This window comes from Anser brachyrhynchus (assembly GCF_964034855.1).
Source record: "Anser brachyrhynchus genome assembly, chromosome: W".
Taxonomy (NCBI): Eukaryota; Metazoa; Chordata; class Aves; order Anseriformes; family Anatidae; genus Anser; species Anser brachyrhynchus.
Window position 1 is genome coordinate 27,291,497 of NC_137704.1, and position 25,694 is coordinate 27,317,190.

Here is a 25,694-nt window from a genome sequence, read left to right on the forward strand (position 1 = left end):
CCATGTGCAACATATATTTGCAAGTATTATTTCATATACTGTATTTTTCAAAGTTGTACTGGAATCTACCACTGGAAAGTTTTTGAAGTTTGCAGTCACAGTCACTGAAGTCACTGCATATTTATGCTTACACAAAATGCTGTTTATGGCTTTTTTTAGGTTCCTAGTCCAAAGCGTAAATTGGAAGAACCTATACTGGAATTCAGGCCTCCACGAGGTGCAATCACGCAACCATTGAAGAAGCTAAAAATAAATGTTTTTAAGGTTCACAAGTGTGCTGTTTGTGGCTTTACAACAGAAAATCTTCTCCAGTTTCATGAACATATTCCTCAGCATAAATCTGATGGCTCTTCATACCAATGCAGGGAATGCGGACTCTGCTACACATCTCACGTGTCTCTCTCCAGACATCTCTTCATTGTACATAAGCTGAAGGAGCCTCAGCCAGTATCAAAACAAAATGGGTCTGGGGAAGATAATCAGCAAGAAAACAAGCCCAATCATGAGGACGAGTCATCTGACAATACGGTATCAGACAGAAGATGCAAAGTGTGTGCAAAGACTTTTGAAACTGAAGCGGCCTTAAATACTCACATGAGAACACATGGCATGGCCTTCATTAAGTCAAAAAGAATGAGTTCAGCAGAAAAATGATCGGATTATTTGGGACACAAAAATTTCTCTCCACATTGGAATACTAATGACACTTTTGTTACAGAAATTTCAAGGTATAATAGTGTTAACAGTACTGTTCAGGCTGTTGCAATATATTCTGCATAAAAATGTCCCCTTCACCTCATTGTCTATACCCTCAAAACCATTGAAGCAGTATTTGAGTTCAAAAGAGTTTGTATATATTTAAACTAATAACTTTTATACTCTTTGTTACGTGTTTGTATTGGTATCTAGTGGAAAATTGTTTTTTGTTTTGTTTCTGTTTTTTGTAGTAAGATTCTCTAAAACAGAGTTCTTAATGCTGGGGCAGTTTCTCGGGTTTCTTAAATGAATGCTTCTGCAAGAAAGTTTAGCTAATGGGAGTGCATCAGAAGGCAATGCTTGGAGGGGAAAAAAATGAAGAAAGCAAGCAAGCCAAGGAGAGATTTTAAATTCTACAGGACTAGTGCTTCTAAATGTGTAAGGAAGCTTTTAAACCTTCTCTCTACAAAGGAAAGAAAAAATAAAAAAGAAAAAAAAAAGAAAAAGAAAGAAAAATAAAAAAAAGTATCACTGCGTGTGTAAAGTGCAGTGCTGGTTTTAGGTGGCAACACCAAAAGAGGTGCAGACCCCCTAGAATGATAAAGTACTTTGAAAAGTATAATTGCACAACTATATATGTATCATGAAGTAATTTTTAGACCATCAGGTGCTTGTGATCAAAGCTAAAATAGTTATAAAAGGGCTGGGCTGCTCTGGATTAAACAAATAAGGTGTAATTAGAGGAATAGGTTTATAATTATGATGTTTTTTGTCATGTAATTTATTAAACATATAGAAGCAAGTACACAGCATTATGTATTTTCCTTAATTTCTGGTTATCAACAGAAAATAGTTAACCCTTGCTGCAGGGGTTGGTGTTTCCCAGCTCTGTATGCTAATGCCAAATGTTCTGGTGCTCAGTGTTACATACAGCCACAACTGTCAAGAAGCTAACACACCAGCCTATGTAAGTATAACCGGGGCTTTCAACTTTAGCACAGATCTTATGAAGCTAGTTCAGCCATTTCAAAAGTGTATCTAATATCACTAGTTATGCTTTCACAAAGTACAAAGAGGTACCATACTGTCCCTTTCATATATTGGTCTCTGTGAGAGTTATATTTTTGGTTTGTTTTTGCATTTTATACCTTGTATGTATCCCTATAAAATTTTTTGTACTTTTTTTTAAAACAAATCATGTATATATAGATAGCTGCATGATATATGGTAGTAATTGTTTGGTTCCTTAAAAGTCTTGCTGCTGTCAGATGTTACTATACACTATGTCCATTACAACTGTATTAAACACATTTCATATGTAAATAAATGTGGAGCATTTTGCCCCTAAAGATTTGTGAGATTCTGTTATTTATCATTAAAGTTTAACAATTTTAAAGATTGAAGTGTTTGAAAAAATATGGATCCTTCTCAGCCACCTCTGTAAACCTTCTTAATCATTCTGGAAATTGTGTATCAGATACATTAATTCTGCTTTGTCTCTTCATCCTCATTCTTAAATTGATTCATTGGTAGATGCTTCTTATCCCATTTATATTACTCACCCGTTGAGTGGTTATGAGGAACTCCATCCTAAAACAGCTGGCAATGCAGGATCTTAGTGTGTAATGTACACTGGCCATCACTGCCCTTCTCATTAAGTGTATACCTCTTTAACACTTGTTTGTTGATGTGCACTGTCAACTGTACAACAAATGAGTTATCACTATGCAGAATGGTGTTTTGTACACAGTGAACAGATAATAAAAGTTAAATTTTCACAGCCATTATTAATACTTCTGTTTGTTTTACATAGTGCTGCACCTCCAAGGGACGCTGTGAACCAATAATTTATGTCATTGTTGGTAGTGCTGAGGCGCAGAAGTCACTGACAAGCCAGTAGTGCTCGAGTCATCTGAAAGCTGTTGGGGACTATGTGAAACCGTTCGGTGGTCACAGGCCTCTTCCTGGGTCAGACACATGCAGTGTAAGGTCCCACGCTGCCTTCTCCTTGTAATTGGCACCAAGTGGCCACGTGGGATTTCTTTTTGCCTGGGCAGTTGAGTAGAGTTCAGCTTCTTGGCAGTTGGCTCTGTTCGACCCTTTCTAAGTGGAAGAGGGATTTAACTCTACTTCAATTAATCTTGTGAAAGGTTCAATGGAAGGTGGGTTTTGAACTGCCTGATAATCTCTAGGCATGTTTCTTCTGTGTCAGTTTCTACCCACTTGGGTACACCGGGAAAGTACAGCTTTTTCCTCCAGGCCAGCAGTCCGCTCTTCCAACTGTCTCCTTTTGACAGACAGAAATCCTCTCAGCTAGATAAGGGGACAGGAGTTCCTTAGATAAATGTTGCTTCTTTAAACAAACAAACAGTAAAACAGACCTAAATAATAATAATGATTTTTAAAAAATAAAGGAAAATAAAAGGTTTAGCAGGACAACTAATTTCATGATGTTGATCACCTGTATTTCTTACCTAGTCCCACAGAGTCTGGGAATTTTCAGTCTGTATCTTCTGAGTAATTAAAGAGTCATCAAGATTCATAGGTATTAGTAATGAAAAAGGCCTGTTAGGTACTTCTCTCTCTTTCCACGGTAGATGGAAATCCAATCCCATTTCCAAGCACTACTCAAAACAGTTTCTCCTGTTGTGACTCTACTGCTTGGAAGTTGGTCTTGTCCAAGGGGAGATTGCCTGGTAAAGACCAACCTGTTTGGTATTTGGCTTGATCATGGGCAAAGCAAGTTTTCATGTTTTATTTGGCCTGACCCTTTCAGAAGTTATGGCTCCTCTGCTGTTGAAACCACACAATACAAGTTTGTCATGGTCCTGTGCATGCTGGTCTCATCTTCGCTCCAGCCCTCAGGAGTCACACTTGCTTACAGAGGGAAAAGCAAAAGCAAGTAGTGCCCAAATAGCATGCAAAATGCAGGCACATTGGAAATGAAGTGGCTTATTAATGAAATATGTTTTTACTGGTGTGGAGCATGGCTGGTCCCCTGTCCCCTACCAGCAGCTGCTTGGGTGAAGGTTTAACTCTCTCTGCTGGATGAGAGGCTGAGCAGAGCCCTGTTGCAGAGCAGGGGGCAGTGCCACCATCCTTGCTGTGAGGCATGGCTTTCAAACAGAAAGCATTTTAAGGGACAACGGTGCTATGTAGCCAGCAAGGACAGCACAAAGAAGAAAATGCCTAAGAGAAGATGTCTGTGCATTTTCATGCCAAGGAACCAGTAGCAATCAGCTAGGTGCAGCCACAGCACTCTGGGAACCTGGGGAGAGCTGCTGGAGGGCTATGGTAAGGGAAGGGGGTGAAAAGAAATGAAATGAATTTGTGCCCTCTTCCCCTCTTCTGTCCTCTCTGTTTGGTTGTCCAGCTGATACTTTGAAAAGCATGGACTAGCCTCCAAGGCTTCTGCTGGTGCGCGAACCGAGCAATGACATTCACTGGGGGGGGTTCAAATTAAAGTCACTTTGCCTGGTGTATGTGTGTTGTGAGTTTATGGTGCTTCCCTCAAGACAAGGAAGCAAATCCCAAGATACAACTTCGCCATAGATAAAACATGGGAAAGCCAGGACAGACAGGAGTGACAGGACAGTGCGTCTTTCAGAGCACGCAGTGGGACCCCGCCGAGGGCAGCTCGTTGCAGCCGGTCCCCTGGGGCGGGCGAGTAGCCCTCAGGCCTCCGGCCCTGCAGTGAGCCTCGGGTGCAGAAGCCAGGACCCAGCACCATACAAACGGAGCCCCAGAGCCCTGCCAGGGCTTCCTAGGGAAGATGATTTCCTGAGACCAGGCAGTGAACAATACTTCCTAGAGCAACGTGAGGTACAAATGGAATGGCAAAGAAAAACTCATTTTGCATGGCTAGGAGAATCATTTACTCATGTAAACTATACAGAATATATTTAAACATATTTTTACTTGAGATCTGACATTTGAATTGTTTGCTTTTAATTAATGTTGTGACACTGACAGTCAATTATAATGATGACATTAGTACACCTCTTTGCTACACCTGCTTCCCTCTGAGGACTTAACAGTAATGAATTAAATCTCATAGAGCCTCTCTGTGAGGTAGGAAAGGGATCGTTTAGCTTCCACTGTTTTGCAGCCACTCTTTTGGTTGAACACAAAGGTACTTAGCATTGCGCATCAACTCTCCAAGCAGATTAGAATGGAAATACTAATTAAGGCTTCAGGGAGCATTTAGGCAGGCAGAACAAAGGGTTAGTGTCAGGTCTGGGGTTAGCATTTGGCTGATTCACTCAATTCATCCAGTAAAAAGGCAGGAATTTCAGATTTCAGCAGGGGCCTGTCAGGTGTATATGTGTGTGTGTGTGTGTGTGTGTGTGTGTATATATATATATATATATATACATTTATATATATATGTATGCGTATCCTCCCACTTGTTATGTGCATTCCCAGTCAATCCTTTCTGCTCTTCAGCAAGGTAGGAATTTCCCTAGGACCTCTTTCTAGGTACCCAGCTTCTTTACCAGGACTGCAAATGCCTTTTCAGAGATGTAATGACCACTGACCAGAGCTGTGGCCCCAGCAGCGTGCGCCTGTCCCACCTCTTCCATTCAGGATCAGAGCAGGGCAGCAGCCACGTACCCACCGCCCAGCCTCGGCAGAGGCGTGCAGGCGTGCCCAGCGCTGGTGCCTCCTGTCCCAGCGGTGGGCCACTGCGGGCCGTCCCTCGGGCAGGTCTGTCCTGCGCTGCTGGCCGTGGAGTGCCAGAGAGAAGATGAGATGTCCTGGCTCGGCGCTCTCTGTGTGATGAACGGCCAAACCCACTGGCAAACAATCGGAGCAAGGACTGGTGAAGCTGGTGTGTTTTGGGCTAGGGAAAGTCTCATTACAGTGTTGGTGCAAGTGCTCCTGATTCCTGTGATGAACTTGTTACAGCATTGGTGGTATTTAGTAGGAAAAACATGTATTTCCCTCAAGGGTAAGATAAAAACAATGGAGTTCAGCTTGTCACACTGCACCACTCAAAAGGTGGCAAAGCTTCTGGGCTGCCTCTGCCACTGCTGGGAAGTCCCCATCCTGTCCAGCCACTGGCTTCTTCTGCCTCCTGAACGCTTATCTCAGCCCCCAGAATTTTCCAACCGAGGCTGAGAATCAGTAGTAGAGACTTCAGGGGAGCATGATAGAGTTCATGAAAGGTGCTAAGATAATTGTTTTTATGCTAACATTAGCAACTGTGTTGGGTAAGAAAAATCAGCACAAATTTGTTGTTGTTGTCAAGCTATTTTGGGAGCTCTGGATCTCTGGTCCATTCACCAGTTCCTTCATTTTCCCTCAGACTGTAACATCATGCAGCACAGAATGCTAAAGAAAAAAAAATAAAAATCAAGCCTCCACCCTGAAGTACTGTGAGCATTAAATGTTGATTTCATACAGACAAGAAATGTGATTTTTCTTTTTACAGACAAGAATTCACTGACAAGAAATGCGACGCTGTCGTCATTGTCCATTTCAATAAAGAAATCGCAGGATCCGTGGCAAAACAAAGTAAGAGCCAGGGGCTGCACATGGGCACGGGGCAGGGCTGGGGCCCCCAGGTGCTGCCATGCCCCAGGGCTGCCCCGTCCCAGCGGGCTCTGCTGAGCAGCGGCCAAACACGTTCTCCACCTCACACCCCTTCAGCCCACCAAACCATGCTTTAGTGGTCAAAAGCAAAGCTTTCAAGAGTGAAACTCTCCCCCGCTCTTGCAGTTCGTGGTATGTACACACTTTGCTGCCTGGTTTGCAGGTTTGGATGGGCACAAGGCTTTCCCAGGGCTGCGGGTGTGTGGGCAGTACCTGGCGGGTCTTCAGGCAACAGCACAGAAGCAGGCCAGCAAGGACGTAGTACACATTAAGAGAAAAGAAAGATCAGGGGAAGCTTTGAATGCAAACAGCTTCACGGGGACACTCGCCCACTTACCAGTGGGAAAGTGATAGAAAATGACAGCATGTGAGTTTACAATAGCACAGCGTGGAGCTGGCCCTTCACATTGTGCATGGGGCCACACTGAGACATCAAAATGTTCAATTTTCCAGCAACAAAATGCCCTTGTGAAAGGCTGTGAGAAAGGCAGGACAGAACAATGGGCAAGGGGAAGTGGGACACTGGGTCAGCCAGAGCCACCGCATCCAGGGCAATCAGCCCCACTAGAAGCAACACCCCATGCTGGGGAACAGCCGCGGCGGGCCCCGTGCTTCGGGGCACCACGGGCACTGCGGGCGTGCGAACGGCGCGAGGAGGCGATGAAGCCTCCTCTGACTTCTGTACAGGGGACATCACAATGGGGTAAGGGATGGGCAAAGCAGGTGTGACAGAGGTTATCAAAGCCACGGTGATGATGAACAGGGAATGACGTCTCCCTTCATGAGACACAGTGGCATCTAAACGAGGTGTGGTGTTCAGACGTGCTACATCCAGTGTGTAGTGAAGCTGGGAAACTCTGCAACAGACCCTGAAAGTTTATATGCACCAAAAAGTAATTAGACAAATTCCTGGAAGAAATACTCACTCAGGGAGCTTCAAATGCAAAGACAGCTTGTCTGTCTTGGGCAGTCCCTGTTCTTAGAGCCTCCTCTGGGCAGACGGTAGTCTGGGCTTTGTCAGAGACAAGGCTTGAGCTGGACAAACCTCTGCTCTGATCTGGGCAGGTTGGCTTTAGACTCCTTGCGATCCTAGCTGTAGTTTTCTCTTGGAGGCTGCGATGCTGTCACGACCTCCTCCTGCTGTGCTGCCAAGCTCGGCTGCTTCCTGCCTCTGGGGGATATTTGCAGATGAAGAACTCGACCTGCCGAAGGCCCAGATGCTCTCAGTTCTTAACCGCTGCTTATCCATGGGGAATCCAGCATGCCAGGCCTATTTAGTTTTCAAAGGATTTTTATATAACTCTGACCTTTTCATTCTGTTAATATTACCTTTCTCAGCGCGCCTGGCATGCACGCACAGCTGCCAGGCTAATAACGGGACACAGAAAAGCCTATTTTATTTTAAAACCTTTCTCAAATATTAGGGCAGTTCAGGAGTGAACTCCTCGTATTTGAATTTCAGATTATCACCAAAAGGTTACCCGTCCAGGCTCCCAGAAGGACAAAGGCTGAGTAATGGAGTGAAAAGAGAAACGAGGCCAGAAGGCGGCAAACAGCAAGCGGGCAGCACCCGACCCGCAGCGTGGCTCTGCGGCTGGGGCTGGGCGCGGGCGCACGTGGAGCCACGTGCCTCCGTCCTCTGAAACGGTTGCGTTTTCTCCACGACAGCGGCCATACAAAAGCTGTTTCGTCAGGATTAATTTTTGAGCTTTGCAGGCCACCAGCAGGCAGGGAGACGTGCGGAGGATGCTGGGCACGGTGAGCACGCCCGCAGCGGCGCAGGGAGCTCTGCTGCAGGGCGAATGCACCGCCCGCGCGAAGCACTGCACTTGCCTCTGCTGCGACAGGGCACGTGAGAGGCCCAGGGAGAGCAGGGCGCTGGAAATGACTTGGATTCCTCTAGAAGATGAACTGGAGGCTCTACAGTTGTCTTTTCTGACACCCTGGTTCCTTCTCTGAAGGGAAAAAAATGTATTTGGAGCAGTAAAGTGACTACTAGCAAAATAATCTGAATGTTGTCTCCCTCACAGATGTGTCCCCTAATGTGATTTGGCAGAAGCCTTTATCCAGTTTGTTTATTTTATATTCTCAAATTCTGCTGTTTTGTATTCACGGATTCTAATGTGATAGTGGTGATATGGACGCGCTGCATCGTAAGCAGTGCCCTGAGTGTGCCCGCTAACGCCACCACAGCACTGTGAGCCAGATTGATATTCGAGGTCAAAGACGACGATATTTCCTACTTTAAGTGACTGTCACTTTCCCAGTTAAAATGCAGAGCAGTTCTTGATGAATGGAATCAGACCGCAACTGGAGGAGCTACTTTCTCAAAATACCACTTGACCATTACATTTACATACTGTTGCTGTTAGCAAAACGAACAGGGCCCTTTATGTGCAGAAAAATGTCTCCATCATGCAGCTCCAGCACTGGCTGGTTTACCTCACCGAGACGTTTCCCACACATGCTGTGCTCCAGTCATGTAACGTTAAGCGCTTTCTAAATGCTCATAAAAGTCAAGACAAAAACAAATAGGAGGCTCTGTGGCCGGAGGCCAAATTCATCTCCAGTGAAGTCAGTTACCATGGAGCAGATCAACTTATGTGCTGCTATGACTGAGGCCTCCAAGAGCCATCACACGTATAATTTCTTTTCTGTTTTCTTGGGCAGTGCTTTAGCCTCTGTCCTTCAGCGCAGGTTAAGCAAATAGCAAAGTAAATGGGTGTCGTTATCAGCCTGAAACACTGCTGATCTTCCCAGGTAAAACAGTTACAGAAGGGAGAAGAGATCATGGAGGAGGCACTGATAGTTCAAGACGTGGTGACAAGAAATTAAGAGCTGCAAATGAGATTCGCCAAAGAAGTCAAAACCGTTTAGGAATGAAAATGCGCTGTGACGGCCCAGAAGTGTCGTGAACTTTGCTCCACACAAACGCTGCCGCCAGCCTCCCGGCTTTGCAGCAGCCCCAGCTGCGGCTCGCACCGCTCCAGAGCCGCGTCCCCCCGGCAGCAGGGGGGCTTCGGGGTGCCCCCGCGCCCCCCGCCGCCCTCACCCCTGCACCCAGCCGCCCGGGGCCTGGGCAGCAGCTGCAAGTGCCCGCACCAGACACGCTCATCACATCCCCGAAACGCAGGGACATCAGCGCATCGGGGCCTGGGCACACAGCACCCCAAAAACATCAATCCTTACTGCTACTGCTTTATCGCTGATGCTTTCTCTTTTGTGAGAAAAAGAAACAAAAAATCCCATAAGCCAGCTCAGCACCCTCCCCGTCCCCAGCAGTAAAGTGACACCTAACACATTGCACACATCTCAGGCTCACCAAGAGATTCCTGCTGGAAAAGGATGAAATATCTCCTTTTGTTGGATTTTTTTTGAACTTTTTTATTGCCCCCTTATTTACTCTTAAGTAGTTTTAAAAATTAAGAACACTTTTCACCTGAAAAATTCTAAACAAATTTTTCCAGTTATTTCTGATTTTTGTCTAGTCCTTGGAGAAAGGGGAATGAAAAGAGTGTATTATTATCTTCTAAATTCAATCAAATGTTCAGATAGTTTGATTCCTCCCTATTCCCCGCCTCCCCCCCCCCCAGCAAAAACAAAACAAAAAATTATTTTTACTAACAAACGATTCCCTGAAACACATCCACACAGCTGTAACCACATTAGCTATCCAGATAATGGGTTGCAGAGCAGAATGAAAATGTTGACTCATACATTTAGAAATACAACCTTGCAAAGTGACATTTTGCTTGAAAATTGTGCCTATCAGTAGATCCTCGACAACTACCGAGACAGATAGCAAGATTCATGAGAGAAGGTACACAAGCCAGATGCCATATGTGCTCCGAAGCAGGCAGGCTCCAAAGCGAGGTGCACACAAAAATCCATTGGGGTGCAGGAGAGGAGAGGAGAGGAGAGGAGAGGAGAGGAGAGGACAGGACAGGACAGGACAGGACAGGACAGGACAGGACAGGACAGGACAGGAGAGGAGTTCTGAAAGACTATTTAAAAAGAAATTGTTGCTGAGATTTTTTAAATTAAAAAAAATATATATATTGCTGTCCACCTAGCATTTATTCTTAAAGCAAAGAAAGGAATTTTATTGAGATAAAGGGCAGATAAATTTAAATGTAATACAAAACCAAAATAAGACTCCATGGCAAAATACAAATGCCCCTCGGATGCATGCACTGAAAATAATAGATAAATCAGGGCCTACACCAAGCCCCAGGGAAATGCCTATACTTAGGTTTTCAGCCACTGAAAGAAAACCCTCTCAGAAGAGTGAGACTTAAGTCAGAAAGGCCCATTAATAACCCAAACATGAAGGTCTACATTTCCAACAATGACAGGTCATTTTGCACGTCTTGCTTGTTGGGTGTCCAGTTTTAAGGAACTTTAATGGGATTTCAAAGGAAAGACATGCAGCATTTCCTGAGTCTACTTGATGTGTGGTTGAACAGAGGCATCTGAAATGACTTCAAAATCACTTCTGGAAGAAAAGATGTGTATGTGGAGTCATATTATACCGTACCATTTTTCATGTACAGAAAAAACAGTCCTTCAGCGTGTCCATGAATATTGTGCACGTGAAAATGAATGCGACCGAAGCATTGAAGATAACAAAGCCAATAAACCACACATCAGCAGCAATGGGTAACAAAGGCTCCTGGATGCTGCCGCAGGGGAGCAGTTAGCATCCCCGTCTTTGTCAGAAATGTGTTTTTTTGCAGATGGAGGCACCTGAGGCAGGCTTACATTCCAGCAACCCGTCCAGCCCATCCCCTGTCATCACCTCAGCTTTGTGCCTCAGAGAATGGTACAGTGACCAGTGACTGATTGTATGGAGAAGCTGAAGAGAAGTACACAGAGGGGCTGATGTGGAATCCTCCAGGGCTTGGCTCAAGTATGTAAAGTTGGATAAAAAGTTCTGAACACAGAGACACCTGGTCTTGTGTAGCTCCTCTGACAGCAAACCAGAGGTAATGGGTGAAAGTAATCATGGTCCTGCTTATGAACATAGCAAAAGAAAATCAAACTGAGGCTGGCCAAGCGGGTGAGGAACAGTATTGTCTGCAGTGTAAACACAAGCCAGCGTTACTTCCAAAGCACAGGTTCAAGGGAGACGTGTTTAGTGCATACACAAGCTGCTTGTTGACGTTCACAGTTCAATCCCTTTCTTCTGAAATACATCCTTTCTCTGGCATGCATCTTTTCCCTTTCAGAGCTGTTCCTTGGCAGATATAATGGAAGCTTCTTTCAGAGCAATGAAGGTGGCTTTCCACTTAATTGCACTGCGATGCTGCTACTGCTCTGGGCAACTTAGTGCTCCAAGGATGAGGAGCCAGAAGAGAGGGTGAGCCAGAAGAGATCGGTGTGAGTGGCATCCCGTCGCTTTTGGACAGCTCTGCGTGCATTACTGACTGCTCTAATAGCCTGTTGAGTGAGAGGAACAGGAAGGAGAATAGGTCCAAATGTACGCAGAAAAAAAAAAAAAGTGCTCACTCAGGAAGTCAGTTATTGCTTTTTTTGTGTGTGTGTGCTTTACCCTGAGTGGCTGCAAATGGACTTCTGCAGCTTTCTCTATTAACCTACATTTTTCAGCTCAGGTGCAAGGTGCTAGCTATTTGCCCACGACCAATCTCTTTGAAAACAAAGAGCTGTAACTCAAATATTATATATATATATGTAGGTAGCACTAATGCCTGGATGTTTGGAAAGGTCTGGCAATACAGACAGAATGTCAAGAGCTACATTTTTCTGTGGACTAAAAAAATTAGCATAATTTTCTAGCCGTAGAGCTTCAGAAGATCTGCTATACAAATATTGAAGTCAAACATCCAGAGAATGGAAAAATTCAAAAACACACGTAACCTTTAATAATCAAAACCATCCAGACAGTAAAATAACAAAGCCACTGGCAGAAGTGTGGGTGAATCCTAGCGTCTGTGGAAAAGTGTGATCCTGAGACGGTTCCCTTGACTGATCAAGAACAATGGGTGCCTAAAAGTGTCTTCTGAGCTTTGGAAAGCTAAGCAACAGCAAGTTGTTTCCCAAAGGTACTGTCAAATGTACTCTGGTCTCAGAATTAAGTGTAGATTTGTGCTTTAGAGAAAAGAATGTAGCATTTTCTGTGACAAACAAAAAACAAACAAACAACAACGACTAAGGGGCTTCAGTCCTCCTGGGTCACTCAAAGTTGCATTCTTTCTTTTCTAAATTCTCTAGAGACTAGCTCTGCTTTGTCTTTCTACTTGTTGCCAAATTAGAATTTACCACGAGTTTCCTTTTTTATTTTCTTCATCGGGAGTGACTGCAAAGAACCATTCTAGCACTGCCCAGTCTCTGGGCATTTATTTCCTCTAAGATGCTGCCATTTCCTTGCTAAATGGCTTGTCCTTAAACCTAAGAATTCATGCATTCCTAATTCACAGCAGGCAAGAATAACTTTTGCTTTGTGAATGTTTTATGAATTAAATCACTACCTACATACAACAACAGAGATCATTCTCCTGTCAGCCATTTGGCTTCATGCAGCATTGCAACTCTAGTCTTGGATGCAAATTCAGCCATGTATTTTCAGCCATTCATTTTGTGACTTCTTAACTGCAGCGAGACTGTACAGAGCTACATTTGCAGGAAGCTGTAAGAGCACAATAGCCTCCTAGGTCTTTGCACTAGCGAAATCCTGAAAGAAACCAAAAGAGAAATCATAACTTCATAAGCCTCATGATTTATTCTGGATTGCAGCAACCACAAGAGCACAGCAAAACATCAGCTAGCCCATGGCTTATTGGCCATGCTTTCTTGTATCTGTGCAGTCCATTTTTCATATTGCAGCTGCAATATTTGAGGATTGCAGAGTTTGTTTGCAGTTGGCCAGCTAGGTTTCAATCATGCATCACAGCAGTGCACTGTTCAGTTGTTGAACCAGTCTGAAACAGCTTAGTGGAAGAGATGTGGTTAACCAACCTGAATGGCTCTCAAAATCACAGCCAGCATAACTTTGCAAATAAGTTTTTAAACTTGCTTAGAGGAGATGGGTAATAGAAAAGTGCCAAATTCTCACAATTATATATAAACATATCATTAAATGCAAAGTAAGCTTTAAACTTATTCTACTTTAATAGGAATTTGGGAGTGGTACACAGGATTTTGGAACAAAAGCTGTTATATATATATATTTAAAGCAAATATGATATTCTGCATTAATATCATGAATTAATAGCTAAAGTGAAAAGTCCCTCTATAACCACAAGAAATAATGTAAAGATTTCATTCCAATCACACAGTAAATTTAACAAAGACTTAACTGTCAGATGATTTATCATTGCCTATGACTTACGATGCTAAACTCAATTCTGCTGCCTCAGTGTAAATTAATGGTATATTCAATTAAATTTTTAGAGGTACTCCAGGTACCTCTAAAAGTACCAGGCTTTTGGTGTAAACAAGTATAATTTGGACTTTTTTTTTCCTTGAACAATTTTCTGGGAGAGAAATGCAATTAGATAGTAAGTAGCTTGTGTGTTATATTTTAATCAGTAGCTTTGTGATCATCATTTCTCAGTTGTATAAATATCAGTCTTGTGGGAAATGCGTTTATGGGAGCAGTCAGCTATTGAGAAGGAGGATTTCACTAGTACAGGCTCATAAATAGGCATGGATTATAAATCATCATCACAGTACGCACCTAAAAACAAGTCAGCAGCCGTTACTGACAGTTTACTCATCATGAAGAGACTCATTTCAAAAAGGAGAACATGTGAGACACCACGAGCTCTTTTAAGAGAATCAGTAATTAACTATTTTTAATTAGAGGAGCAAATGAAAAACCCCAAAGCCATATGATCACCCTCGCACAATAACAACTCTCACGGTTTCATCGTGGGCAGAAGGTAACCAACAGGTGTTTGGGCTCTCCATAAAGCTTCACTGAACTACTACCTTATTTTGCCTTGCCTCTGTCTTATATGGGCACCTCTGCAAAAGGACTCAATACACCATAGAATATGCCAAAAAAACAATACGCAGCTACAGATTTTGTGGGTAGCAGAATCACCTGCAAGAGACTGTGACTTGCTAATCCCGTTTACATTGATTGCAATCTATGATCACGTTGTCCGAATCTTTATTTAAAAAAAATAAAATGCCAAGCAGATTTGTACACGGAGAAGCTCTATTGTTATTTTTCTAATCAGTCTAAGTAAGTAGCACGTTATGAAAGCCTACTCCAGGGGAATTACAAAAAACTTTTTGCTGGGCAAGAATCTATCAAGCGTTACAGTGGGCAGATCACAGTCTTTTAAAAATTAAATACCTCTGTTCCACAGTGTTTTAATTCAGAGCTTAATTAAACAGAGAAAACTTGGAAATCTTCTAGCCACCTCTGGGTTTGCTCTTGTGCGTTTTCCTTCCCCACGTCTGTCTTAGCAATTACTTCTGAACGCTGCACCTGCTCAGAGGGGCACAGCGACAAACTGCATCGTGGCCAGTTGTGGCGGCCCGAGGGATGCGCAGCGGCCCCGTTCTGGGGCGACGCCCCCGCTCCTGGTTTCAAAGGGCAGCTCTGGGACTCGGGCTGAGCGGGCGGACGAGGCGGCCGCGCCAAGGCCCCCTGCAGCAGCGCCACAGCAGGCGCGCCGCGAGCGCAGCGCGGTGCCGGGGCGCGGATGGGCGAGGGCCCTCCCGGTCTCGCGACGCGCGAGCGGGCTGCAGGGCTCCCGGGTTTCGCACGAGCGGCCCGCCCCGGTGCCGCCCTCCCCGGCAAGGGGAGCCCTGCGGGGAGCGGCCTTCCCCGCGGGCCAGTCTCTGCCCGGTGCCTCTCGCCCCGCGGCTGGCTGCCGCCGAGCGGTCCGCCTCCCCGCCTGCTGCCTCCCCGCGGGTGCCCGAGGCCGCGGGCAGCTCCCCCAGCCTCCTCCCGCAGGCCGAGCAGCCCCAGCGCCCCCAGCCCCTCCTGTCACTGGGGGCACGGCTGACACGGCGTCACCTCCCGTGCTGACCCGCCTCGGGGCACCTGCAGGGCATCAGCGAGAGGCAACCTGAGCAGCGCGAGCCTGGGGGCCACCAGTGCGGAGCAGCAGCAGCCCGGTGTCAGGGCAGCAGCCCGGTGTCAGGGCAGCCGCCCCGGTGCCAGGGCAGCAGCCCCGGTGCCAGGGCAGCAGCCCCGGTGCCACGGCAGCAGCCGGGTCCGGACGGCGGGGCGCAGCCAGACGCGGCCACCTCCTCGCCCCGGAGCGCTCTACTCGCCGCTCCCGCCCTTCGCCACTCGTGGCGCTGCCGCGGGACCGGGCAGGCCTCGGGCGGTGCGGGCGCTGCCGGTGCCCCCGCACGGGCGCGCTGCTGCTGCCGCCCCGGCCCCGGCCCCGGCCCCGGCCCCGGCCCCGGCCCCGGCCCCGGCCCCGGCCCCGGCGGGCGCTCGGTGCCCCGGCGGGACGGATGGCGGCGCACAGCCCCCGTTATTTTTGTTTTATTTCTTTGTGCCGTTCTGTTTTGCCGGAACCGCCCCACCACCGCCGCCTGCCCGGCGCCGCCCGCCCTCCCGGCACCGGCGGCCCCGCCCCGCCCGTCCGGCCGGGCCAGCCAATGAGCCGCGCCCACGCCTCCAGCGAGAGCTGCCCGGCACGTGCCTGACCGAAAAGCGCCGGCCTCCCGGGCCGCCGCCGCCGCGCCGCCGCCCCGCAGACGGGCCCGGGTCGCTCCGCGCTGCCGCGGGGCCGCGGCTCCCCGCCGGGAGCCCTCCAGGCAGCAAACCGGCCGGGCACCTGCGGCGGCGGGACGCGAGGGTCCTCGCCCGCGGGGGCCTCGTGCCGCGATGCATGCTGGGAGTTGTAGTCCAAAGCGGTCGCGGCGACACCGAGCGCGAGCGGGGCGGGCGGCGGCGGAGAACTACAACTCCCGGGGAGCCCCTCGCTCGGGGCAGGCGGTAGCGCTGCAGAGCCGCGGCGGCCGTTGTGGCGGGCGGCGGGGCCGCCATGGACCTCTTCGGGGACCTGCGGCGCATGAACAAGCGGCAGGCGGGTGGCGGCGGGGGGCGGCGGGGCGAGCCGCGGGGGCGCCGACCTAGCGGGCGTCGCCAGGCGGAGCAAGCGCAGCCCGTCTCGGGGCGGCCGGGTCTGGCCCCGGGGCCGCCGGCCCGGCCGCCCGCCGGGGCTGCGCGGTGCCCCCGGGGCGGCGCGCAAAGACGTGCCCGTTGTCTCTGCAGCTCTACTACCAGGTGCTGAACTTCGCCATGATCGTCTCCTCCGCCCTGATGATATGGAAGGGGCTGATCGTCGTCACCGGCAGCGAGAGCCCCATTGTGGTGGTGCTCAGGTGGGTGCGGGTGGGGGTGGGGGCGGGGGCGGAGGCGCTCCTGGCCACGGGCAGCCTTGTCACAGCCCTCGGGCACCTTCCCGTGCCCTCTGCTTACGTGTGGGGTTTTGAGCGTCACCTACGTGAAGCAGGCCACAAACACTTATTTTCTTCTATGTCTGTGTTCGGGCGCTGAGCAGAAGCTCCTCGTAGTTGCGATCTAGTTCAGTGAAGTTTATGGAAGCAGTAATTGAGTGAAACCTTTGAAAACGTAGGTTTGTTCCCTTAACGTACCCATCAACAACCCGAGATTGGTCGTCAGTATTACTATCTGGGAATAGCAATCCTTGGACGGAGGGGTTATGATTCCAAAACTCAGTTCTGCTTTAGTAGGAATACGTGTAATGCTGTGAAGCTTCTGTTGCCTGAAGAATTCAGTAAGCGTATTGCACTTTCTGAAGGCGTTGAACAATTTCAGGTTTATTTGTTCATTTCTTTTTTGCCATTTCTGCATTTAAAATTCCATTACAGTAAAGCTGCTTTTTTAGTAAATTACGCTTCTGCATGACTTCTATCACAATGCTAACTTACTTCTGGTATGTAAAGACCCAGTCCTGGAGGCCCCTGAGTGCTGACCAAATACACGAAGTTTAAACACACGTTAATGGAAAATTCAGCCCCGTAGAAATTGAGTGTGCATCAGTAAGGAACATACGCGGGAAATAACAGCATTTTGATGGGAGAAGTCTGTTAGTGCAGGTGGTAATGGGATCTGGAGTCCTACATTAAAGGATGTTACCCATATCTACTGTGTCTGGCTTTGGAGAAAAGGCATGGACTTTTCTGGTCATTAGTAGTAATCACTGGTGCAGCTACGAGTCTTGCTCATGTTAGCTAAACTCAATGTAGAGAAGTCTTTCCAGTGCTGCTCTGAAACATCTTTTGGCTTTTTGCTAATGGATTAGTTGTCTTAAGCAGAATGGCTCGTTTTGTTCCTTCATAATAGCTACAATACTGTTACTTTTCTATAGAGCTTATTTGTTTTATTTGTTTCACTGAGGCAGTGGGAACGTCTTCTATAGGCTGGCTCAGCTTGGAGCTTAATGAGGTTTCGGTTGTGTGTTAAATGTCTGTATGGTGTGGCTGAATGGTGGAAGCTACAGATTTCTGTTAAAATTGTGAGTTTATCCATAAGAATTAACTGCTTTGTATTTGTGGTTCTTCCTCTGTTTGCTATAATGCTAATACATTTTCTTTTTCTCTTTGTTTGTAGTGGCAGCATGGAACCAGCTTTTCACAGGGGAGACCTGTTGTTCTTAACAAATTTCCATGATGACCCAATCCGAGCCGGTGAAATAGTTGTTTTTAAGGTTGAAGGCAGAGACATTCCAATAGTTCACAGAGTAATCAAAATTCATGAAAAGTAATGCAACTTGGCATTTTTCTTGTTTCTAAATATAGTTTTCTACACCATGACTTTCACTTACGTTATAATTAGGTAATATTTTGTGAAAAAGGCAGGCAAGGATTTGCTCTAAGATACAGCTTGTCTCTAGAATGTGATCTGCTTCTGTTCCCTATTCTGTGGCATGCTTCTTGAGACTCTGGCTCCTGTCCCTCAGCAAAGTTGGTCAGGTTCAAAATAGGTAAACCTATGCCAAAGAGGAGTCCAGAAACACAAGCTGTACACATCATTTTTTTTCCCATCGGTAGCAATGTGTGTGGGAGCAGACTGCACTGCATAGTGACTGTTGTAGAACTGGGTCTTTGGTTATGAGAAATAGCTATTTCTCAGGGCAAATTGTGGAAAGGAGGCAAAGACAGAGAATCAGAGCTATAGATAAGTCTGACAAGTACGTGACCTTTGCTGTATGAGGTTTTCCAGAAGACTGAGATTTGACTCATTGAGAAAAGATTTTTGTTTTAGTCACAACACCAACAACAATTCTTGCTCAAAAGCAACAGGCAGATTAGTTGTTTTTACCTTTATTGAATGCATCTGGTATGATAAACAGTCCTTTCCCAAATGTAGGAAGGGCAGGTCTATTTCTACTGCACACTGAAAAGGTAGCGTGGAAGTGGCAAGAGCTGTCATATTTGTTTCTCGGGAGGCCTGGGCTATGAACTGCAAGTCTTCGTCTTTTCTGTAGCATCTTGTCTCTGGTGCTTTTTCAAAACAAATACTTATATCCAAGAATTACCTCTTTTTTTTTTTATATACTTAATTTGTCTTCATAAAAGCTCCTTATTTATTGATATCAGTACTGGCAATTAGCAGCTTTTTGAGAAAAATAATTTTGAAGACTGGAAACCTACTAACTTTTGTTTGAATGGGAGTGTTGAACCAAAATCTTGCACGTATCATCTGCACATGCATAATGCTTAAAAGGGAGCAAAACATGGCAAGTTTTCTAACAGCAACAGTTAAACTATATCATGTTGAAAACAAAGTCTAAGATACTCTGCCCATTTGAAACGGTAGGGAAAGTCAATGATTTGTGTTAAGGGTTTAAAACCTGTATTCCTACAAAAGGAATGAGCCGTCTAATGGCCGGGAGAAGTCAGAACATCAGCTCTGGCTGCAGGGGAGCAGCCAGGCTCCGAGCACTGCGTACGTTTATTCGTGTGGGGGAAAGAGTGCCACCTACTGAAGCTGTTCGCATCACTTGGCTTTCCCCATACATGTCAGTAAACACCGCACCTAATAGTTTGTTCACCCAATGCTATTTCAAGGCTTGTTACGTGTATTATTTCTTATCTGCCCCATTAACAAATAACAAAGATAAATGAAGTTTTGCCAGGAACTTCCTGTATTGTTTAGCTAAACAATAAGTGACTTGAAAGTGTATTGCAGTGACAAAGTATTGACAGAATATTTAATTTTGATGCAGATTTGCAGCTGTGTTAAGGGGTCCTCAGTATTTACTTGCATCAAAAGGAGGACAGGACTTTATTTTGATGAAAATACGATTACTAGGAGTTAAATATATAAAAGAGAAGTACTTAAAGCATTGTGTTGTTTTGCTATTTACTATAGGAAAATCTGGGGGTATACCTCATGCTTCATGAACCTCGTGGTTGAAATTCAGTTAAATTCATTCTGCAGTGTGCGATGACTTCATGGGGTCTTACTCAACATTTTGTCATAAAAAGAAAAAAGCACAAGCCTTTTAACTTTTTGCACTGTTGAGATCTTTGATAAATAAAATACTGTTTCTAGGTTGTTTGTTTGTTTGTCTTATTTTTAGCTTAAAATTTCTATTCTATTGCAAATAGAGAGGATTTTTTGTTTTCTTTTGTTTTGTTTCCCTCAGATTGCCCAGATTGGCATATCCTGCTTTTGTTAAGGAAATTTAGTGCCAGTTCTGGACAGAAAATATCCAATCATAATATCCTTTCATATTCATTGTGTAATTGCTTACATCAGATGACAGCCTAGGAAAAATATCTCTTGTTAAAATCTGTTGACTCTGTCAGTAAAGACTGAAATGTTAATGATTTAATGGTGTTTGTTAAATAAGCAGGCCAGGCAGGACTGGAAGTAAACATTGTTATCTAATCTTGTAGTACTTTTCATCTTCATTGTGCTTTGTAGATGTCAATTGTAGTTTTAAAATTAAGTGGTATTTACTTTATCACCTCGTTGCCTTCTAGAGAAAATGGGAACATCAAATTTCTGACCAAAGGTGATAATAATGAAGTTGATGATAGAGGCTTGTACAAAGAAGGTCAGAACTGGTTAGAGAAGAAAGATGTTGTTGGAAGAGCAAGAGGGTGAGTAATGCAAAGTCTGTTCTTTATAGCTAATATAGAAAAAAATTAAACTTAACATCAGTTCCACTCTTGGATTTATTTGTTGTGGTATTTATTGAATTTCATAAATAAAATGGTAATAAAACTAATTTACCTGGCAAAGTTGCGTTCTGTAGTCTTCTCACTAATGCAGACTGGGAATAATTTTTTTTTTTTTTTGAAAAACAGCACACAACGTAAATAATTCGCCAGTGAATAAAAATTAACCAATCTATCCTTGCAATTGTTAGAATTTACTAGGAAATGTTTCCACATCTCATGGGAATCTTATGCAAAGTTTGAGCTTTTATCTTCTTCCCCAGTCGAGATAAAAATTCAACCTCTTAAGATTTTTCTCAAATAATCTAAATTTTTATCTAAGAAATACATAGGCGCATATATATACACATATATGTATGTATGTATGTTGAGATATATAAACTTAATTCCCACCTCAGGTGCGCATTACTGACAAGTGTAAATGATGGTTTTACACACTTGTGATTTTGATCACTTTTGCTTAGAGCCTGTTGCAAAGCATTTTTTGGGCTAGGAGAATGTTAGTAATGCAACAAGAAGCTCGATGCGTGTTCTGCCATGTTCAAGTGGGCGAAGATTAACGGCATGGGCCAACCCTGGTAGAAAGTAGGACTTTCTGTATCAGGTTATATATCTGTATTTTTCTTGCCTAAAATAAGTGTTCCATAAGCCGTCATAAGTATGGTAACGCGCATAACAGTACAAACTACTTTTCTGGAATAATATTTATTTGCTTGTTATGTTAATTTAAATGTTAATTTAAGTTCCATATTCACTTAAAACTCTTTCTGTTTTAGATCATGTGGCTTTTATACCTTCACAACAACTGAAAAACTGATTCTGATGTGTTGCAGGATGTTAGGTTTGCTTTTGCCAGTACCCCTCATTTTGGTGATACTTGCCATTTTTGGGGTGCATGTGTACTTTTAACGCTATGAATAATATTCAGCAAGTTGAAGCATTTACATGATGGAAGGAGTAGGGAGTCAGAAATCTTGCTCCCAAATTTGCATTATCAAGTACATACTGTCTTTAAAGCCCTTGCTATCTGTCTGTTTTTGTTTTCTCTGAAATCCGTTATCTAAAGTTTTCAAGACTGAGTAACATTGAAACATGGCCATGTAATTTTTGAGGGTTTATTTTACATTCATCTGTTTTGTCAATTACAGATTTTTGCCCTATGTTGGTATGGTAACTATAATAATGAATGACTATCCAAAATTTAAGGTATGTATACAAATGCTTCGAATACTTAAAACTATAAAATAGCAAATAAAGGTAATATGAAAGGAATTGTGATACATGCTAATAAATTTTTGTTGTTAGCTAATATGAAATAAGTAGTGTTCTCATGCTTTCTTATTTTAGCTTGACTGTTACCCAGTAGAACTGACAATTTTTAATCATTTGAAAACCATGTATAGAATGTAATGAGTTAAGCATATACGGTTGTGATGCCTATTTATAAAGAATACGATCACACCAAAATACTGCTGTAATTCTACAGGAACACAACTCAATAACTGTGTACTCATCTAGAAGGTGTAGAGGGCATGTTTCAAACAATTTGTGATTTCAAAGCTTCTCTTAAAAGAAATTGTAATCAGTCTTCATTCTTTTTCTTCTGCAGTATGCTCTTCTGGCAGTAATGGGAGCTTATGTACTACTGAAACGGGAATCCTGAAGGAAGGAAAAGGAAAAAAATCACTTTTCCAAGAACAAAGTACGAAATTAAATATACAGGAGAAAAAGCCTAATATATTTCAGATGTTTTACTTTCTGTATACTGTTACAAAGCTGTGCAAACTTTTGTCTTGTCTAAATAAACTGTGCAATTAAAGCTATTGGCTGTTGGTTAATTATGTAATGGCAAATTTACCATCTGAAATAAATATCGCTTTGTTAGCCTTTTGCAAAGGGGAGACACTGACTGTTGTGCTAGAGTAGCTTATGGCACTTCTTAACATGCTGTAGAATACAGTGATCTCGCTGTGGTTTGGTGAAGGTTTTTTGTTTTAAAGTGATACTGCAACTGAACCTATTTTGTCCTTCCTGCGTGTTCAGTTATTTTGCTTGATTATTTTTGATCTTTTGTCAACTCAATCTCCTCACAATCTTGCAAACTATTTTATCATCACTAATAAAGACATAGCATATGGGTTGGAACAGGTGGTGAGTTGTAGGAGGTTAGTCATACTGATGCCTAAAGAAAGTTGTCTAGATACGGTCTGAAGGGGAGGGAAATGAGAAATGGGCTTTCATTGCAATTAAGAATTGAGAAATGGAACTGTAGTGTGTTTTGTTTTGTTTTGTTTTGTTTTTTTTGTGAATGTGAAACTTTCTCCTTCATGGGCTAGAGACAAAAACAATTAATGGCTGGATTTTTAGGAACTCTACATGATTCTAGAATTCAAGGTATTAACCTTTCTGCCTTTACGTTCCTGGCCGTAAGACCAAGCTAACAAAAAATCTTTGTGGGGATTTATTAATACTTATGAATTACTAAATGAGAAGCACAGTTGCGTGCTTCAGAAATATTACCAATAAGGGAAAAACATAACCCAAATTCCTGTTTTGAGGATGTATTGTTCTCTCCTGTCTTATGACACCTGAAGACTGTTGAACATAAAATTGATTTTTTCATTTTAAAACTTACCTGATAACCATCTTACATGAAGTTCTGGATCTTTCTCTTCTTGGATTCAAATGTCAATTTTGTACCATCAACAAAGCAAAACTTGTTTTCTTTACTCGCTTTGTTTTTGTTTCTTTGATAAGGAACAGCATGATGCTTTTTTTCCTATGGAGTTTTGTTTCTTCTGTAATCCCTCACCTCTACAAAAATATGCTATTATACAATAATGACACCCTCTCTGTTGTAACTGCCAGTGCTGAAAGGCAGGTAACTGCTGAATTTTTCCAAGTAATATTACTTCTTTTGTGTCCTACTAAGCAGTCTAAGCAGTTTTCACAACAAACTGTATTACAAAAATGACTTATTTTGTATCAATTTGTGTAGAAATAAAATCGAGTATAATAAATAGCATGTCAGAATAATTTAGGTATTCTTAAGGCAGTCTTTCTGGAAGTGTACCATTCCAGTTAAGAAAAAATAATTTTTGGAGGCAGTGTATGGGTAGTAAGTCCTGTTCCCCCGGACCGGTGTTCCTGAAATTAGAATTTATTCCAACTCCAATACAATTGCAGTCAATTCTACCTTTGAGAGTGGGATTCTGGACAGACCTATAATAATGGGCCAAGTTTATCATTTGGGTTGTTTTATCTTCATGGAATTGTGAAGTGGTTTGGGCTGGAAGGGACCTTGAAGCCTATTGTGTTCCAACCCCCTGCCTCCCGCCAGCCCAGGCTGCCCCCAGCCCCATCCAGCCTGGCCTTGAGCACTGCCAGGGACAGGGCATCCCCAGTTTCTCTGGGCAGCCTGTGCCAGTGCATCACTGCCTGCGTAGTAAAGAACTTCTTCCTAATGTTTAACCTAAATCTTCCCTCTTTCAGTTTAAAGCTGTTTCCCCTTGTCCTATCGCTATGCTCCCTGACAGAGTCCCTCCCCAGCTTTCCTGTAGGCACCCTTTAGGCACTGAAAGGTTGCAATGAGGTCTTCCTGGAGCCTTCTCTTCTCCAGGCTGAACACCCCCAGCTCCCTCAGCCTGTCTTTGTAGGAGAGGTGCTCCAGCCCCTGGATTACATTTGCGGCCTCCTCTGGTCTTGCTCTAACAAGCCCACGTCCTTCTCCTGCTGGGGGCCCAGAGCTGAGCTCAGGGCTCCAGCTGGGGTCTGACGAGAGCAGAGCAGAGAGGGAGAATCCCCTCCCTTCTCCTGCTGGCCGTGCTGCTTCGGATGCAGCCCAGGATATGGTTGGCTCTCTGGGCTGCAAGTGCACGTTGCTGGCTCAATCTTGTGTTGATTTCCTTTTGAAGATTTCTTGTTTCCTATGCTTGATAGTGTAGGAAAGAGATGTCTAATGCTGACTACTTCTGTCTCCTTGCTTTACCAGTTTGTTGAGGTGTCTGAGAATTCAAGAACAGACTATCTGTCATAAAATGAAGTGAGGCCTTGTGGTTTACCCTTTGGACATAGTAGGTTAGAGAGCTGGTATGTGAGGAACTGCGTGGAGCCTCTCTCCAGCTACATCTGTAGGTGGGAACATTACTACCTGAAAAGCTGGAGAGCTGAAGGACAACATGGTTGCATGTTCATCATTTTCTGCATTAGAAGGAAATAAGCACTGAACAAATTAATCTATGGTTGTACAGAACCATATACAAAAGCTTCACTTCCAGCTTGGAAAGCTTCCCTTTTCTGTGGATAAACTGCATTAGTTTGCTAACTGGTGCCGCTTTGATCAGGCCTATTTTGTTGGCCTCCTGTCCTGGCCAACTGGGTTGAGCTGCTCTTGATTCTGTTTTTGTCCTGCATTTCCATTACTGTCTGAGCCACTTTAAGCCAACCATTTATGTCCCTGATAATCTAGTTAGAGAATACTGTTCATTAATTTCCTTAGATTAGAAGTCAGGGAAGGAGCACAAAAAGTTTTCCAAGAATATAAATTTCTGATGGAAAGCCTTTCATTTAGCTCAATAAATGTAACAAATACTTTAGTTCTTAGGTTGATATCAATGATAAATGAGCTGCAATGGTGAAATGCTTATCAGGAGAATGTTTCCTTTCTGCTGTGAGTATATTGCACTGTACAATATTTGAATGATTTAGTCTCCTAAATATTAGTGTCTGCAGTGGAGAGAATGCAGTTCGCTCCTGGATACATTTCATAACTGGATATTGCAAGCTTTTCCTACTAGTCTTGCTGAGAACAAGTTTGACGGTGACTTTACGTGCTGCAGCTGGACTGATTTTCCATGTTCCTGTTGCTGAGCCCAAGCAATCCTCCTACTGCAGGCCACATGGGAACATCTGCATCAGCTCTCGTGTTCAGTGGAGCCAATGCAACGTGCAAACCCAGGATGAAGTTAGTAGCTTTCTGCTGGAAAACAAACAGGAGAAATATAAACGCAAAGGAGGAGGAGCAGGTTTAGCTTTTGGGAACTGTGAGCTGCTAGATTTTCCCAGCTGTAGCATGTTTTTCACTGCTGTGCTTCAAAACCAAATATGCTCTTGCTCTAAGAATGCATTTGTATTTGCTTTGAGAAACAACTAATGGAGCAGGCTTCTAAGGAACACCAGGGAAGTAGTGGAAGTAATACCACGTACTATGGAGCTGGGAAGTCAAACCGTGTAGCAATGTGCACCCTTAGATTAAG

The 25,694-nt window shown here is 44.4% G+C and overlaps 2 protein-coding genes and 1 long non-coding RNA gene across 14 annotated transcripts in view; 2 read left to right on the forward strand and 1 right to left on the reverse strand.

The window, feature by feature from the left end:
- Positions 1 to 2,045, forward strand: part of ZNF532 (zinc finger protein 532) — a 45,507-nt gene extending 43,462 nt beyond the window's left edge. For all 12 annotated transcript variants that reach the window (XM_080571900.1, XM_080571903.1, XM_080571906.1 and 9 more), the window contains one exon: positions 160 to 2,045. In XM_080571900.1, the coding sequence (XP_080428026.1) occupies positions 160 to 654 (495 nt within the window). In that variant the 3' untranslated portion in view covers positions 655 to 2,045. The remainder of the gene's footprint in view (positions 1 to 159) is intronic.
- LOC308184657 lies at positions 1,152 to 15,904 on the reverse strand. The gene is made up of 2 exons (XR_013942762.1): positions 14,682 to 15,904; positions 1,152 to 11,730 (listed from the first exon to the last, which is right to left on the reverse strand). It is a non-coding gene; the product is annotated as an uncharacterized lncRNA (long non-coding RNA).
- Positions 15,905 to 16,150: 246 nt separating this feature from the next.
- On the forward strand, positions 16,151 to 23,459 carry SEC11C (SEC11 homolog C, signal peptidase complex subunit). Its single transcript, XM_080571944.1, has 6 exons — positions 16,151 to 16,310; positions 16,499 to 16,608; positions 17,861 to 18,010; positions 20,242 to 20,361; positions 21,588 to 21,645; positions 22,049 to 23,459. Exons 1-6 carry the CDS (start codon positions 16,269 to 16,271, stop codon positions 22,100 to 22,102), a joined length of 534 nt encoding a protein of 177 aa, XP_080428070.1. The 5' UTR covers positions 16,151 to 16,268; the 3' UTR covers positions 22,103 to 23,459.
- Positions 23,460 to 25,694: the final 2,235 nt, after the last annotated feature.

Excerpts from the sequence above, each read along its gene's own strand:
- SEC11C (XM_080571944.1), top strand. The coding sequence starts at position 16,269 with ATGGACCTCTTCGGGGACCTGCGGCGCATGAACAAGCGGCAG. Across the intron at positions 20,362-21,587 it reads GTTGTTGGAAGAGCAAGAGG|ATTTTTGCCCTATGTTGGTA; the intron begins GTGAGTAATGCA and ends TGTCAATTACAG. Across the intron at positions 21,646-22,048 it reads ATGACTATCCAAAATTTAAG|TATGCTCTTCTGGCAGTAAT; the intron begins GTATGTATACAA and ends TTTCTTCTGCAG.